The sequence below is a fragment of the Heptranchias perlo genome, chromosome 2, assembly GCF_035084215.1.
Source record: "Heptranchias perlo isolate sHepPer1 chromosome 2, sHepPer1.hap1, whole genome shotgun sequence".
NCBI lineage: Eukaryota > Metazoa > Chordata > Chondrichthyes > Hexanchiformes > Hexanchidae > Heptranchias > Heptranchias perlo.
This window is the reverse complement of record NC_090326.1, coordinates 45,347,112-45,364,032: the sequence shown is the minus strand read 5'-3', so window position 1 is coordinate 45,364,032 and position 16,921 is coordinate 45,347,112. Positions and strand designations below refer to the sequence as shown.

At 44.7% G+C, this 16,921-nt stretch overlaps 2 protein-coding genes across 6 annotated transcripts in view; one reads left to right on the top strand and one right to left on the bottom strand.

Moving 5' to 3' along the window:
* exosc7 (exosome component 7) overlaps positions 1–8,223 on the bottom strand; it is a 32,590-nt gene extending 24,367 nt beyond the window's left edge. The window contains exons 1-2 of one of the 2 annotated variants that reach the window (XM_068001828.1): positions 8,066–8,223; positions 4,796–4,897 (exon numbers count right to left, since the gene is read on the bottom strand). In XM_068001828.1, the coding sequence (XP_067857929.1) occupies positions 4,796–4,897; positions 8,066–8,122 (159 nt within the window). In that variant the 5' untranslated portion in view covers positions 8,123–8,223. The remainder of the gene's footprint in view (positions 1–4,795; positions 4,898–8,065) is intronic. The other variant, XM_068001829.1, reaches the window with a different exon arrangement.
* Positions 8,224–8,439: 216 nt separating this feature from the next.
* The window catches only part of LOC137338520 (palmitoyltransferase ZDHHC3-like), a 55,649-nt gene continuing 47,167 nt past the window's right edge, over positions 8,440–16,921 (top strand). For 2 of the 4 annotated variants that reach the window (XM_068001823.1, XM_068001826.1), the window contains exons 1-2: positions 8,440–8,665; positions 15,973–16,301. In XM_068001823.1, coding sequence (XP_067857924.1) covers positions 8,464–8,665; positions 15,973–16,301 — 531 coding nt within the window. In that variant the 5' untranslated portion in view covers positions 8,440–8,463. The remainder of the gene's footprint in view (positions 8,666–15,972; positions 16,302–16,921) is intronic. The other 2 variants (XM_068001825.1, XM_068001824.1) reach the window with 2 other exon arrangements.

Here is a 16,921-nt window from a genome sequence, read left to right as displayed (position 1 = left end):
ATTCGGCCCCTCGAGCCTGCTCTGCCATTTAATGAGATCATGGCTGATCTGATTTTTTTTTACCTCAACTCCACTTTCCTGCCTTTTCCCCATGTCCTTTGACTCCCTTGATCATCAAAAATTTGTCTAACTCAGCCTTGAATGTATTCAATGACTCAGCCTCCACAGCTTTCTGGGGTAAAGAATTCCAAAGATTCACGATCCTCTGGGAGAAGAAATTCCTCCTTATTTCCGTCTTAAACGGGCGACCCCATATTCTGAGACTATGCCCCCTAGTTTTAGATTCCCCCATGAGGGGTAACATCCTCTCAGCATCTACCCTATCGAGTCCCCTCAGAATCTTGTATGTTTCAACAAGATCTCCTCTCATTCTTCTAAACTCCAATGAGTATAGGCCCAATTTGTTCAATCTTTCCTCATAAGACAACCCTTCCATACCCGAAATCAACCGAGTGAACCTTATCTGAACTGCCTCCAATGCAAGTATATCCTTCCTTAAATAAGGGCACCAGATCTGTACGCAGTATTCCAGGTGTGGTCTCACCAGCACCCTGTACAGTTGTAGCATGACTTCCCTGCTTTTATACCCCATCACCCTAGAAATAAAGGCCAATATTCCGTTTGCCTTCTGTACGTGTATGGTGACTTTTTGTGTTTCATGTACAAGGACATCCAGATCCCTCTGTACCTCAGCATTTTGTGGTATTTCTCCATTCAAATAATATTTTGCTTTTTTTTTCCTCCCAAAGTGGATAACTTCACATTTTCCCATATTATATTCCATCTACCAAATTTTTGCCCATTCGCTTAACCTGTCACTATCCCTTTGCAGACACTTTGGGCTCCATTTTCGGACCCCTGAGCCGGCGGGTTCGTGGCGGGGGGGCTCTGAAAATCGGGGATTCCCGGGGCAGTTCCGGAGCCCGGCTCCAACCCGCCCACTTCCGGGTTCCCCAGTGACACACTTACAAGCGCGCGCAGCCCCCGCATGCGGGACTCCCGCCGGCAATTAAAGCCAGCGGGATCCCACTTAAGGTAATTAAGTAGGTACTTCAGGTCGTTTGCAGACCTGATTGACATGATATTTTAGGAGGGGTGGGATTTTCATCTCAACTGAGACTGTTTCCCGTACTGGGGGAAACACTCCCAGTTCAAATGGACATGTTGCAGCCATCAGCCTGTGGCAGCTGCAAAGGTCCATTTGACTTGGGGGAGGGACACCCTCACTCATTGCAGGAGGCCACTCTGTCACTTTGGACAAAGTTTGGCCTCCACCACCCTCCTCCTAACAAGAAAATTCACCAACTTGCACACTTACCCCGGTGTCCAGACACATTTACCTACCTTGTGGACCCCCTCAAACGTACATCTTCCGGATGGGGGCCGCCGTAGCTGCAGTCATGACCTCCTCGGAGGGCGAACAGCATCACCAGCCTCGCCGGCCATGCCGTCCACCTCTGACACGTAGAGCTCCACAACACAGTGCTGTGACACATCCACCTGTACAGCAGGCGGGAGGGCAACCGCAGAGAGAGATGCGTCGCAGAGGGCACTACCCTCGCCACAGGGTCCACAGACCGAGGCTCAGCTTCCTGGACCTCTCTGAGCACACGGAGGCTCAGAGTCACTCGACATGTAGTCGTGGACATCTGCAGCCTCCTTCATGCCGAGCTGCTCCCGGCTGGCCCAAGCACCATCTTCTTACCTGTCACTGTCAAAGTCACCACTGCCCTCAACAACTTCTCCTTCGCATCCTTCCAGGGTGCCACCGGGGACATCGCCGACGTCTCTCAGTTGTCTGCACAAAAGAGCCCTGCAAATACACCTACACCCACTCTGCAGTGACACAATGGGTGGCATCAGTTGTGGGTCTTCATAGTGATCCTCACGAAAGGGCATTATTGCACAAACCAGACAAGATTCGCAAAGACGTGGCAGTAGTGGTGCCAATATAATATGTAATGTGAGTTGATCAGAAATCAAATATAAGTAAAAACCATGATAAACCCTCAAACACCCTTGTGCATCCCCTTCATGCTCACGACACGTTTGCCTTACGCTGCCTATTGCACATATGTGATGCATGCCCTGTGGCTGCAGCACAGGTAGTGGCAGGTTGAGTGAGGTTGACCGTGAAAGAGATGCATGAGAGGGTGAGTATGAGATAGAGCCACGAGATTGTATGAGGATTGGGTTGAGTGGTAGTGGTGGGATGAGTACTGGCGAGGTGAGTGAGTGCAGGTAAGATGAGGATGAGCTTTGAGTGGGTGTGAGGAGTGATGTGACAGAGTAGTGTTGGCAGTGCAGAAGGAGATGTGGGGTGGGGGGAGTGATGTGGCAGACGGAGTGTAGGGGAATGAGTAAGTGTACTCACTTCGGCTGACCTACTTAGGTCATTGAAGCGCCTCCTGCACTGGATGCAGTTGCGCGATATGTTGGTGTGTAGGTGTCCTCCTCTGCCACCTCGAGCCAGGCCTTCTTGGTGGCAGAGGCAGGCCACTTCCTCCCATCCGCCGGGGAGAAGATCTCTGTCCTCCCCCTCCTCCTCACCCCATCCAATAAGACCTGGAGTGAGGCATCATTAAACGTGGGAGCAGCCTTCCCCCTGTGCTGCTCCATGCTGTAATTTTGCCTATTTTCTGCAGCATCAGTGGAGGACTGCCCCTTTAAATAGGGCTCCTCCAGCTGACAGCCTATGATGCGCCTGCGCAGTCCGCCCGCTGCGCAGCTTTCCAGCGCGAAACCCGGAAACAAAGGCAAGTAACTTCATCAAGCTGCGATTGCGTGCGGAGCACCCCGATTTCACTGGGCGCATTACCCACGCACCCAGTCGACCCCCCGCTGCCAACCCGCCTCCCTCCTAATATCGGGCCCTTTTGTCCTCCTCGCAACTTGCTTTTCCACCTATCTTTGTATCATCAGCAAATTTGGCCACAATACACTCTGTTTCTTCATCTAAGTCATTGATCTATATTGTAAATAGTTGAGGCTCCAGCACTGAGCCCTGCGGCACTCCACTAGTTACAGATTGCCATTTTGAAAATGACCCTTTTATCCCAACTCTTTGTTTCTGTTAGTTAGCCAATCCTCTATCCATGTCAGTATATTACCCCCAACACCATTAGCTCTTATCTTAAGCAGTATTTTGCTTTTGATGACTTTCACAGATTACTGGTCCAGGATGAGTATACATGGAACTACACTGGTGTCTATTTCAAGAAACATATAAGCCAACTCCCCATGCTGCCCGGCTCCTCTTCCAATGTTGTCCCAGAATTCCATAGAACTGTCTTTGGAACTTGTGTGCAAACACAATCACATTAAGTCTCATACTGGTTTGGTAGGTAAGGAGTTTTTAAATAAATACTTTCTAAAGATCTAATGTAAAACTTTGGAGATCTCTTTTACATAAAATCTATTAGGAAGCACAGATACAGAGTTTTCATTTATTACATGATCTATTTGTAATATGATCTATTTGTAAAAATTTTAAACTCTTCAGTACAAAGGGTGCCACCACTTAAAAACTGCACATTCTAAAAAGAGGGGGAGGAAAGGTAAAGAACTGTATAAGACCTCAGAGAGCTAGTACAGTTCTTTACTTTCCATCCCCCCCCTTTTCAGAATGCACCCTCTTTCATCCCTTCCCCCTGACTGTGCATCTTTCTGGTTGAAAGGCTGCACAGGCAACCTTCTCAAATATTTCTACCAAGAGACTGTAATTATGGCTATGTGGTGGATAGGAGCTGAATTCACATATCCATCAGCTTTTCCTTTCCTCCCTTGAGGGAAGCGTTCCAGCATGCACCAACAGGCCACTTACGATCAGTAAGATAATAAACACTCATCCACAGAATGGGTGCCTCAGCACCATTAATACAGAGGGTTGGGGGAAATCATAGACACATTCCCAACACCAACTGGTCTGGAAACATACAAATGGAAAAACCCTGCAACGAGATCTTGGTCACAGATAGCAGGAGAGTGAAAACAGCGCAAGGTGGGATCTTTGTGGATACTTTTGCCCCGTTCTTGAAAAATACATCACTAATTATTATGTTTTGAACTCCTTAATGTAAAGAGCTTTGAGAGATCCTTATGTATAGATACAAGTTATGTTCTTTTTGTCAATATTTCCATTAAAAACATTACATTTACATGTCTACTTCAGTAATTCTGTATCAGTAATCCTACTACTATTTACAATGGCCCAGATGTTGCTGTCAAAATAATGGTGAGGCTTATGGCGCTCGCTGTTACTTATGTGCAAATGGTAGAGAATTGCATCCAGAATCTCATCACTAAGGTAATCAAACTTAAGGAGGTGCAAACAGCTGACTGAAAGACTTTGGAGAGCCCTTTAAATTGGTAGGTACAGAGTTAGTATTTATTGAAGTGCCCAAAATAGCCAGCTTGCTTAATACCTTATAAGCTGTGCCTTTGTAATTGATTCCTAAGCACCATTTGCCCGATATAGGCAGCTGCCCATGTTAAGCGTGGGCAGTGTAAGTGGTGGGGGCTGTACTTTAATAATTAAAACATCCTGTATCCCTTCCAGGATAAATTATTTTTATATTCAAAAACAGAATTACAGTAGACTGCAACTCTACACTTACGCAGAGGTTCCAAATAAATTAAGATCCATTAATAGTGTAGAATTTCCTCATGTTTAAGAACAGTTACCTCATTTAGTGGGGGCTAAAAAGAACCACAATTGAAATTCATATAAAGTATTGCAATAAACATTCTAAATGATTGCTTCAATTTAGAATCAAGGCAGCACCACAGTCCTTACAATTTTCACTCTTGCAGATCCACTTGTGTTTGACACCACATCTGTTTCTATTTCAATATGTCTATAATCTTCACAGCCACGGCCATCAATTCGCAGATCATCCTAAAGGAGGAAAATTGGAAAAAGTAACTTACTATATCAATTCCTAACTAAAAAAAAATGAATACATACTGTAGAAACAAATGAAAGTCGTGTAATGGCCGATATCTCTACAGTTGAGGGCCCAGGTCCAAACTAAAGGGCAGGCTTAACTATTCATTTATATTCCATGATAAATTTGTTACCTGAAATTATTTGTCACATTGATTGCCAAAAGTGCTTGAGCCCTAGCACCTGATGAGGTGAAAAAGACTCTGAAACATCACCAATTGGTTACTAAGCAATTTTCACACCTAGTCAAAAATGCTTGTAAAAAGAGTTTAAAACATTGACTGGCAAAAAGGGCTCAACACATCGGCTGTAGCGAGGAGGTACAATATTTACATTAATAAATCCAGATTTTTGCAATTCATTTAAATGTTTTTTTAATGTTATTCATTTAAATGGGCTTGACTGTAGTCCTACGGTTGATATGAGAGTAGTAGCAGCAGCATAGAAGTTGCTGCAATTCTCAATCTACAAATAAAACACCATGAATAAGATGGACTCCTAACTCTTCATTAATTTCAACTGTAATAGGTCACCCAAGTCTTATTTTCACCATGCCTAGTGTTAAATTCAAACTTCAGAAAATTCTAACATTCCATCCAATATATATATTATTTTAAAAGTAAGTTTTAAATACATGTCGGATTTTTTTTTCTCCATGACAGCTACATTTAGAATTTTTTTTGCTGATTTGTTCATACCTATAGCCTGGGACAGTTTGAAAGCCCCAGTGCCAGTGGCAGTAGAGCTGCCTTCCACATACTGTTAGAGATCTACATGGACAGTCCTGCACGTGCAACTGCCCTCCCATTCGGTCAGTCTTTTTTCTTTAAATCTGCATCTATCTAAAAATACTGACAATGGGCACAGATTTTACACTTTGTGATTGGTCCTATGCAGATATTTAGCCAGCAAGTAGGAAAGAAGACATCAACTGAACAAGTAGGAGAGATCTCAGGTCACGACTCTGGCTGGCAGGAGTCCACAAACAAAAACTATTTTAGGTTGCTTGCTGGGACAAATGGAAATCAGGTTTTAGAATAAATCCCACCTATTGCCGCTGTAAAATAAGGGCTTTGGATTCATCAGTCCAATTTAGATAAGACAGCATACTAAACTCATGATTATCTACCGCTCTGCAGATAGCAACATGTTAGACTAGACCATTAGAATAGATCAGCACCTCACTCACAAGAATTAGCACTTTTACAGCACCTCTCAGAACAAATGTCCTGGGGTATTTTGCAGGGGACCCAAGCAAGAATAGGGAAAGAAGCTAGAGGAGACAGCAAAAAGTTTATTCAGAGATATAGGTTTTGAGGAGCATTTGAAGGTAGAGAGGGAGGTAGCAAGGAAAAGTGGTTTAGGAACAGAAATCCTGCAGAGGCATACTGCATTAAGATGTGACAGTAACATTTGAGTGGGTGGGGAAGCTGGGCAGGGAAGAGAGACCACACTCAGTTGACCAGCGTCAAATGAGTGATAGGTGCTAGGATTTAGACTGGAGAAGATTGCAGAGGTCAAAGAAAGACTTGCCATTATATAACACCTCATCACATCTCTCAACATCGGAAAACACTTTACATACAATGAATTATTTCTAAGTGCAATGACTTGTTATTATGTAGGAAAACATTTTGGGATTTTGTGCACAATGGCTGCAAACAGCAATGAGGAGAGTGACTAGTTAATCTTTCTTTTGGTTTTGGTGTTAGTTTTGAGAATGTGGATGAATGCAGGGAATTTTCCCTAACACTCAGCTTTGCTGATTAGGATACAGCAAGACTCAGCGAATCATAGACTGGTATTTGCATATGGTATCACCGCCTCTTAGCAGTGTTAGCAGGTGAGTTCGCCACATCCTTTTTCATAGCAAAAGCCCAAACAAACCATGATTGAATTGTTTTTCCCACCAACCAAAAAAACAATTTACAAGTGAGGAGTGGCCAGTAGTTGCTAAATAATTATTCATCTGATCTCTAATTTACAGTTTATACTATAAAATAGCTTCAGGGAGTAGGACAGAAAGAGACTTTCTAAACATGTTTAGTGAAAATAATAAATTAGTGAAGAAATAGAAATAAATAATAACATTAAAAATTGTGTTAAATATCTGTTGGATTAACTATATAAATGATTAGGATTGTCAACGAGTGGCAGGAGGATGGTGTAGAAAGGAGGTTTTCAGATTCCTGGGACTACTTTTGGGGCTAGGAGTGGCCTTCACGTAAACTGAAGAGACACCCATGTCCTCACGCAAAGGGGAAAAATATAAAGTAGAAAGGGGAGGGGTGAGAGGGAAAAATCCACACTAAGTCAAACAGTGTAAGAAAAAGACCAGCAGGACATATGGGCAGAGTTCTGTTCATGAATGCACGTAGCACAAGAAATAAAACAAGTCCGTTAGAAGCACAAATTCAGCTTAAAGGGTAGGATGCAGTAGCCGTTACAGAAACATGACTACAAGCTGTGCATGATTGGCAGTCAAGTATTCCAGGCTATAGAATCTATAGAAAACATTCACTAAGCAAAAAAGGCCTCGGTTTAATTAATATCTCTCATCTTTAGTAAGACACCTCCAACAATGCAACATTCCTCAGTACTGCCCTGAAGTATCATCCTAATTTATATGTTAAGAGTGGGGCTTTAATCCACAACGTTCTGATTCAGAGTCAGTGACGGTACTTTAGAAACAATTGTACCCGAAATACTTTCCTGAGAGAAGTGATAAAGTCAATATGATAAATGCGAGCTCTTTTCCGTTTCCATTACTAGACTTTCTAAGAGGGTTTGGGGGGCGGCGGGGGGGGGAGGTAACTGAGGGTCAACTACAGGCAAACAAGGTGACAAGAGAAGACACTGAACAACTGCCACGGTCCAGATACTAAATCAGAAGAAGAAGCGGCTGTTCCGAGTGAGATCTGTGATCAGTAGAGTGCCAGACTGTACGGATAAAACAGAAAGTGCCAGAAGCGCTCGGCAGGAAAGCATCTGTGGAGAGAAGACGGTGAACGCTGCAGGTACAGGGGGCTCATATCAATCAACGATCTGGGACTGAACAGGCCGGCATTAGTCGGCTGCGCGCCAGCTTCATTAGGCGCCACAGGGCGGACGGGCTCCCACCTGCACTCCGTGCATCACGTAGACTTTCTCCGCTTCGCTCAGTACAACAGTCGCCATCTTCGACGCGGTAACCAGGCCGGCCCACGTGACGGTACTTGAGAAGCAATTAGACCAGGCCGGTCGCCCCGCGTCATCACCCCACGACTCCCTTGTGACGTCAACACCTGGCGCATGTTATCCAGACACGCATGCGCGGCCACCGCAAGCTCGCGCAACGATTCGACAAACGGTGATTCTTTCTGGCGGGAAGATTTTTAAAAATTAAAGTCCACTGACAAGATCGTTTAAAACAAAACACTGATTTCCAACATGCCCGAAACAAAGTGTAAGGTCGCCGGGATAGTGTGTCGAAGAGTTATGTTTTTTTTAGATCGATTGTTGACTATTTTGACGTTTAAATGGTGTTCGGGATGAAGTGTGCGTCAGTTCCGGTGCCCGCTGCTCAGTTTCCGCTTCCTCTCCCTCCTTTCAGCGTCCAGGGTAACGGGCGGCGCCGCAGCTCCGACAGATCCCGATCCCGATCCCACTGCCGATCCCGCTCCGCTGGTCAACATGTCGGTCCCGGGGGGCATGCGGTACATGTGAAGAGGCAGCGAGAGAGTGAGTGAGTGAGTGAGTGAGTCCGTCCGTCCGGGGTGGGTTTGCAGCGCGTCCATACAACCCGAGAGTGTGAGGCGGTGGGGCCGCGCTCGGCCAGGCCAGGCCAGGCCGGGCTCAGTGTTGATGTTGCTTCAGACTCGGAGCCGAACGAGGAGCTGTGGCGGCGGCGGCTCCTCCTCTCAGTGAAACTGCGCAGTGGCTTCTCGTCCGCTTTCTGTGAGGAAACTGGCCGTCGTCCTCGGGGGGGAGAGGCCGAATAGAAGGAGGCTTAACCGGTGAGTGTCCCTCCTCACACTGCGTTCGGGGGCAACAAGCCGGGCAGAGGACGGTTCATTCAAGGCCACTGACTTCTAACTGTTATCCTAATCAGAGCACTGAGCTTTATTACACTTTTAACCCACTGAGTGGAGCTCATTGCTTCTCTTTTGTTAATGCTTCAGTTTATATTCTGCAGCTTGAGGTAACTTCCTCGAATGAACCGTTCTGTCTCGTATGTTGTATGTGTAAACTGGTGAACTTCATTGTGAGGATTACTGCTTTCTGTCTATGTACTATTTAATTTAAATTTTAGATGATTAAATCTAACAATTAGGTATTATTTTTACTTTTATGTTAAAATAGCCTTACAAATCACAATCTGAGAGGGTGACCTGGGTTTTTGCTTTCACAATTTAAAGTTGTTTAAAATTTAAAGTCTGGGATGCAGTTGCTCCTTCAGTGGATCATAAATTAGAATACAAGGTGTCTCTAGAGTTGCTGTTCAGTAATCTGTAATTTTATGTTTACCATATGAAAAGATTGAAGAACATAAATTGGGGGGTGCAGTTAATACACAGGACGATTGTGTCAAAATACAAGATGATAAACTTGCAGAATGGGCATATAATTGGCAAATAATTTCAATGTAGATAAGTGTGAGAGAGTGCATTTTGGTGGGAAGAATAAGGAGGCCACACACTGGATAATAGTCTAAATGGGATAGAGGATCAAAGGGATCTAGGGTTACTGATACACAAATCACTAAGTTGCGATGCAGGTTAATAAGGCCATATAAAAGGTAAATCAAGCTCGAAGGTTCATTTCTAGAGGGATAGAATTGAAAAGCAAACCAGTTATATTCAACTTGCATAGAACCTTGGTTGGACCACACTTGGAGTACTGTGCACAGTTCTGATCTCCATATTATAAAAAGGATACAGAGGCATTGGAAAGGGTGCAAAAAGATTCACGAGGATGATACCAGAACTTATCAGGAAAGGCTGAACAGGCTGGGACTTTATTCTCTTGAAAAGAGAAGGCTGAGGGGTGACCTGTTAGGTCTTTAAGATAGCTAGGGAATTTAAATTCAATTAATTAAATAAAATCTGGAATTAAAAAAACTAGTATCAGTAACGGTGGCCATGAAACTACCGGATTGTCGTAAAAACCCATCTGGTTCACTAATGTCCTTTAGGGAAGGAAACCTGCCATCCTTACCTGGTCTGGCCTATATGTGACTCCAGACCCACAGCAATGTGGTTGATTCTTAATTGCCCTCTGAAATGGCCTAGCAAGCTTCTCAGTTGTAAAATCTCGCTTAAAAAAAGTCATAAGAATAAAACCAGACGGACCACCCGGCATCGGACCACTAGGCACTGGATATGACAAAGGCAAACCAAGCCCAGTCGACTCTGCAAAGTCCTCCTCACGAACATCTGGGGACTTGTGCCAAAATTGTGAGAGCTGTCCCACAGACTAGTCAAGCAACAGCCTGACATAGCCATACTCACAGAATCATACCTTTCAGCCAACGTCCTAGGCTTTTCCATCACCATCCCTGGGTATGTCCTGTCCCACCAGCAGGACAGACCCATCAGAGGTAGTAGTACAGTGATATACAGTCAGGAGGGAGTGGCCCTGGGAGTCCTCAACATTGACTCTGGACCCCATGAAATGTCATGGCATCATGTCAAACATGGGCAAGGAAACCTCCTGCTGATTACCACCTCCCGTCCTCCCTCAGCTGATGAATCAGTCCTCCTCCATGTTGAGCACCAGTTGGAGAAAGCACTGAGGGTAGCAAGGGCACAGAATGTATTCTGGGTGGGGGACTTCAATGTCCATCACCAAGAGTGGCTCAGTAGCACCACTACTGACCGAGCTGGCTGAGTCCTGAAGGACATAGCTGCCAGACTGGGCCTGCGGCAGGTGGTGAGCAAACCAACACGAGGAAAAAACTTACTTGACCTCGTTCTCACCAATCTACCTGTCACGGATGCATCTGTCCATGACAGTATTGGTAGGAGTGACCACTGCACAATCCTCGTGGAGATGATGTCCCGTCTCCGCACCGAAGACACCATCCAACGTGTTGTGTGGCACTATCACCGTGCTAAATGGGATAGATTCAGAACAGATCTAGCAGCTCAAAACTGGGCATCCATGAGGCGCTCTGGGCCATCAGCAGCAGCAGAATTGTATTCCAGCACAACCTGTAACCTCATGGACCAGCATATTCCTCACTCCACCATTACCAACAAGCCAGGGGATCAACCCTGGTTCAATGAGGAGCGTAGAAGAGCAGCACCAGGCGTACCTAAAAATGAGGTGCCAACCTGGTGAAGTTACAACTCAGGACTACGTGCATGCTAAACAGCAGAAGCAACATGCTATAGACAGAGCTAAGCGGTTCCACAACCAACAGATCTGATCAAAGCTCTGCAGTTCTGCCACTTCCTGTCGTGAATGGTGGTGGACAATTAAACAACTAATGGGAGGAGCAGGCTCCATGAACATCCCCATCCTCAATGATGGCAGAGTCCAGCACGTGAGTGCAAAAGACAAGGTTAAAGTGTTTGCAACCATCTTCAGCTAGAAATGCCAAGTGGATAATCCATCTAGGCCTCCTCCTGATATCCCCACCATCACAGAAGCCAGTTTTCAGCCAATTCAATTCACTCCACGTGATATCAAGAAACGGCCGAGTGCACTGGATACAGCAAAGGCTATGGGCCCCGACAGCATCCCGGCTGTAGTGCTGAAGACTTGTGCTCCAGAACTAGTCGCGCCTCTAGCCAAACTGTTCCAGTACAGCTACAACACTGGCATCTACCCGACAATGTGGAAAATTGCCCAGGTATGTCCTGTCCACAAAAAGCAGGACAAATCCAATCCGGCCAATTACCGCCCTATCACTCTACTCTCAATCATCAGCAAAGTGATGGAAGGTGCCGTCGACAGTGCTATCAAGTGGTGCTTACTAACCAATAACCTGCTCACCGGTGCTCAGTTTGGGTTCCACCAGGACCACTCGGCTCCAGACTTCATTACAGCCTTGATCCAAACATGGACAAAAGAGCTGAATTCCAGAGGTGAGGTGAGAGTGACTGCCCTTGACATCAAGGCAGCATTTGACCAAGTGTGGCACCATGGAGCCCTAGTAAAATTGAAATCAATGGGAATCAGGGGGAAAACTCTCCAGTGGCTGGAGTCATACCTAGCACATAGGAAGTTGGAGGCCAATCATCTCAGCCCCAGGACATTTTTTTTAGTCGTTCGTGGGATGTGGGCGTCGCTGGCAAGGCCGGCATTTATTGCCCATCCCTAATTGCCCTTGAGAAGGTGGTGGTGAGCCGCCGCCTTGAACCACTGCAGTCCGTGTGGTGAAGGTTCTCCCACAGTGCTGTTAGGTGGGTCATTGCAGGATTTTGACCCAGCGATGATGAAGGAACGGCGATATATTTCCAAGTCGGGATGGTGTGTGACTTGGAGGGGAACGTGCAGGTGGTGTTGTTCCCATGTGCCTGCTGCCCTTGTCCTTCAAAGTGGTAGAGGTCGCGGGTTTGGGAAGTGCTGTCGAAGAAGCCTTGGCGAGTTGCTGCAGTGCATCCTGTGGATGGGACACACTGCAGCCACAGTGCGCCGGTAGTGGATGAGGTGCTAATCAAGCGGGCTGCTTTGTCCTGGATGGTGTCGAGCTTCTTGAGTGATGTTGGAGCTGCACTCGTCCAGGCAAGTGGAGAGTATTCCATCACACTCCTGACCTGTGCCTTGTAGATGGTGGAAAGGCTTTGGGGAGTCAGGAGGTGAGTCACTCGCTGCAGAATACCCGGCTTCTGACTTGCTCTTGTAGCCACAGTATTTATGTGGCTGGCCCAGTTAAGTTTCTGGTCAATGGTGATCCCCAGGATGTTGATGGTGGGGGATTCGGTGATGATAATGCCGTTGAATGTCAAGGGAAGTTGGTTAGACTCTCTCTTGTTGGCGTTGGTCATTGCCTGGCACTTGTCTGGCGCCAATGTTACTTGCATTGCTGCAGGAGTTCCTCAGGGCAGACCATCTTCAGCTGTTTCATCAATGACCTTCCCTCCATCATAAGGTCAGAAATGGGGATGTTCATTGACGATTGCACAGTGTTCAGTTGCAGGCTTGGGCTGATAAATGGCAAATAACATTCACGCCAGACAAGTGCCAGGAGTCCAAAACGAGAGGTCATAAATATAAGATAGTCACTAATAAATCCAATAGGGAATTCAGAAGATACTTCTTTACCCAAAGAGTGGTAAGAATGTGGAATAGTTGAGGCAAATAGTATTGATGCATTTAAGGGGAAGCTAGATAAGCGCATGAGGGAGAAAGGAATAGAAGGGTATCCTGGTAGGGTTTGATGAAGTAGGGAGGGAGGAGGCTTAAATGGAGCATAAATGCTGACCTAGACTGTTTGGACCAAATGGCCTGTTTCTGTGCTGTAGTCTTGATGTAACTTGATGTAAATTGTCTTGAAGTATTTAGGCTGTTGTACTTTTGATCTGCATTGCTTAATTGAAATCTAAGGGGAAAAAATGGCTTGACATATTCAATGCATGACACAGTGGTGTGTGGGAGCACAGAATAGATGTGCTTATGCCTTCCGTATATGGAATATCTAAAATTATCTAATGATGCTCGGCATTTAACTTATTCACCTCATATTACTTCGTACTCTTGGGATCAATGTTGATATTTTGTACTGCAATGTGTAGAGTTCACTTTGTTTTGCTGTAATCAGTTTTATGCATTTTCACCATTGCTGTCCGTCGGCTGACTTTGCAGTGGCTTACGCAGACCTCTAAACCACTTACCCATGCATTAATATTGATTTACCTTTTAATATTTCTCCTTAAGTATTCTCTTGGGTGGTCCAATTGGTATAAAGGTTAGAATTTGGATAGACAACCTTAATTTGAATCCTGATATTAGCTTTCCTGGCCAAATAGGTGAACATTTTTAACCAGTATGTGGGTGAGCTTTTTACCAACCCTGCCCCCCCTCCCCACCCCCAAACACACAAGCACTGCATTTGATATATTTTGAGGAGCAGCATTGATGTCTAAATATTGAACAGTCGTCTTCTCGTGTAGGAGGATAGCATGAATGTGCTTGGAAGCCAAATTACTGAACAAAAGAATCTGTTCAACAGGGACATGCACTTTAGGCTTAAAATTGTGGATGTAAGTAATGGCTGATGATTCGGGGGCAAAAGGTGACTGCATGAAGGTCTCTTATGTAAATACTTTTTTTCTTGAAAAAGTAACTGTGTATGCTGAACAAGAAGCAACATTACTTTTAACAAAGTTATTAAAAGCATGCACAAGAAAGATTTTGCATTGTGCTCACGAAAACAAGCATTTACTCTACATTATGTTGATCGTTTGGCAGTGTAGTGACATACTAGAGATAGTGTTTAAAATTAGCTATTAGGGTTAGGTAGCATTTTGGGAAACTTGTTATTAACCAGTTTAAGTTTTGATAGATTAAATCTTGCACACACTTGCAAAATGCAGTGTTTTAGCCTGTAAATTATTAATTGGTACATTTGTTATAACTTGATGTTTTACTAGTTTATTCAGGAAAGCAAAATGTCCTGTAGTCGGATGGGCAGCTTTATACGTGGCAGTAGAATTAAATGCTGGAATTTACTTTTTTTTGAAAGATCAGCATAATTGTCATTTTTTGAATGTGGACACCCAACAGAGTAATAAGATTGATTGATTTCACGCTCCTTGACTAAGGAGATCAGTGCATGGTCTAAGGAAAAATAAGTTGGGACAAAAATACCAACTCCCAACATTGATATCACACCACATTATAGTATCAGTTTAGAGAATTTCAGTGCCCTTGATCATAGAATCAAAGAGCACAGAAGGAGGCCCCATTTGGCCCATTGTGCCTGTGCTGGCTTTGAAAGAGCTATCCAATTAGTCCCCTCTATGGCTCTTTCCCCATAGGCCTGCAAATTTTTCCTTTTCAAATATATATCCAATTCCCCTTTGAAAGTTACTGTTGAATATGCTTCCACCACCCTTTTAAGGCATTGTGTTCCAGATCGTAACTTGTTGCACAAAAACATTTCTCATCTCCCCCCTGGTTCTTTTGCCAATTATCTTAAACATGTGTCCCCTGGTTACCGACCCTTTTGCCAGTGGAAACAGTTTCTCCTTATTTACTCCATCAAAACCCCTCATAATTTTGAATACCTCTATTAAATCTCCCCGAAACCCCTCTGCTCTAAGGAGAACAGTCCCAGCTTCTCCAGTATCTCCACATAATGGAAGTCACTCATCCCTCATAATTTAGTTTTTGCTGTCCTTGTTCTTTATGATCACGAACTAACACTGTTACAATGTACATATTGGGTGACTGAACAGTATCCTATCTGTACCGGATATTAGGTTGTAAAAGAGAGAATTTATATAGTGCCATTCATAGTGTGTCAGGACGTCCCAAAGCACTTTACAGCCAATATTTTTTTGGAAGCATAATCACTGATGTAAGGTAGGAAATGTGGCAGCCAATTTGCGCACAGCAAGGTCCCACAAACAGCAATGTGATAATGACCAGTTAATCTGTTTTTAGGTGTTGGTTGGGGGATAAGTATTGACCAGGACACCTGGAGAACTCCCTAGCTCCTCTTCGAAATAGTGCCATGGGATCTTTTACCTGAGAGGGCAGACAGGACCTCGGTTTAACGTCTCATCTGAAAGATGGCACCGCTGACAGTGCAGCACTCCATCAGCACTGTACTGGAGTGTCAGCCTGGATTTTGTGCTCAAGTCTCTGGAGTGGAACTTGAACCCACAACCTTCTGACTCAGAGGTGAGAGTGCTACCAACTGTGCCAAGGCTGACACCGCTATATTAAAAAAAATCCCTAAAACAACCGTTGGTCTTTACACTAAAGTATTGTCAGGAGCATATTCAAATCTGGGCTAATTTTTTAAGTTACGTATCTTTAAGGTTGTGTCAAACAAAAGATTCTCTGAAAAAGTTTATTTCTTTTTGCTTTAACAGGTTTATTATGGACTACATATTATATCATGTTGTCATCTAGTCGAAACAGGGATATTGAGCGGCGAGCTGAGTACCTGCAAGCTGACCAGTGTGTGCCACCTCCTTCCAGTGACAGCTCGATGGATAGGATCTGGTTCATCAAAGATGGCTGTGGTGTGGCCTGTGCCATCGTAACCTGGATGCTGATTTTCTATGCGGAGTTTGTGGTTGTTTTTGTAATGCTTGTTCCGGCAAAAGACTTGTTGTACAGTATAATTAATGGGATTATCTTCAATGCACTGGCTTTCCTCGCTTTGGCTTCTCATTCTAGAGCAATGCTGACAGATCCTGTAAGTCACTCATTAACTTCTTTTAATTTAAAGAAAGTAATAACTGCATATATCCGATCTCATTTTGATCTACCCCGATCTGCAGTAGCCAGTTTCGTCCCACACCATTAAGGGTACGTGGGACACTGTGCTGGTTGAGCAAATTGATGTCCAAGAGCAAGCCACAACTAGCTTCTGGCTTCATAAGTAAATGCACCACTGTGTGTGGTATTGAGCCATACAGACCAGAAAGCCTTGGGTACAATCCCTGGTCCGTGCTGTTAGCTAATTTGGGTCATAGTTGAGACACTACATTTGGCTTCGTACCCCTTGGAGGCGAGATGAAAAAAAATCAGCAGTAGTTCCTGTGCCTGATCCTGACCACTGTCCAAGATCAGTGCTAGGGAGTGCATCTTGGGTGAGGCCAGACTCGGGCTCAGATATTTTCCCATGATGTCATTCGTTGTCACATAGCCTGCTGCCACTCTTGTATGAATGTCCACTGGGTAACTGAGCTGCCTGTGCCTCTGGAAATGTTCCCCAGCAAAAGTCAGTGCCTTCAAGAGACGAGAGAAGAAAACGTACTGGGGAGAAATAGAAGCCTCCTAACTGTGCACCTTACGTGGTAACCAAACCATCTT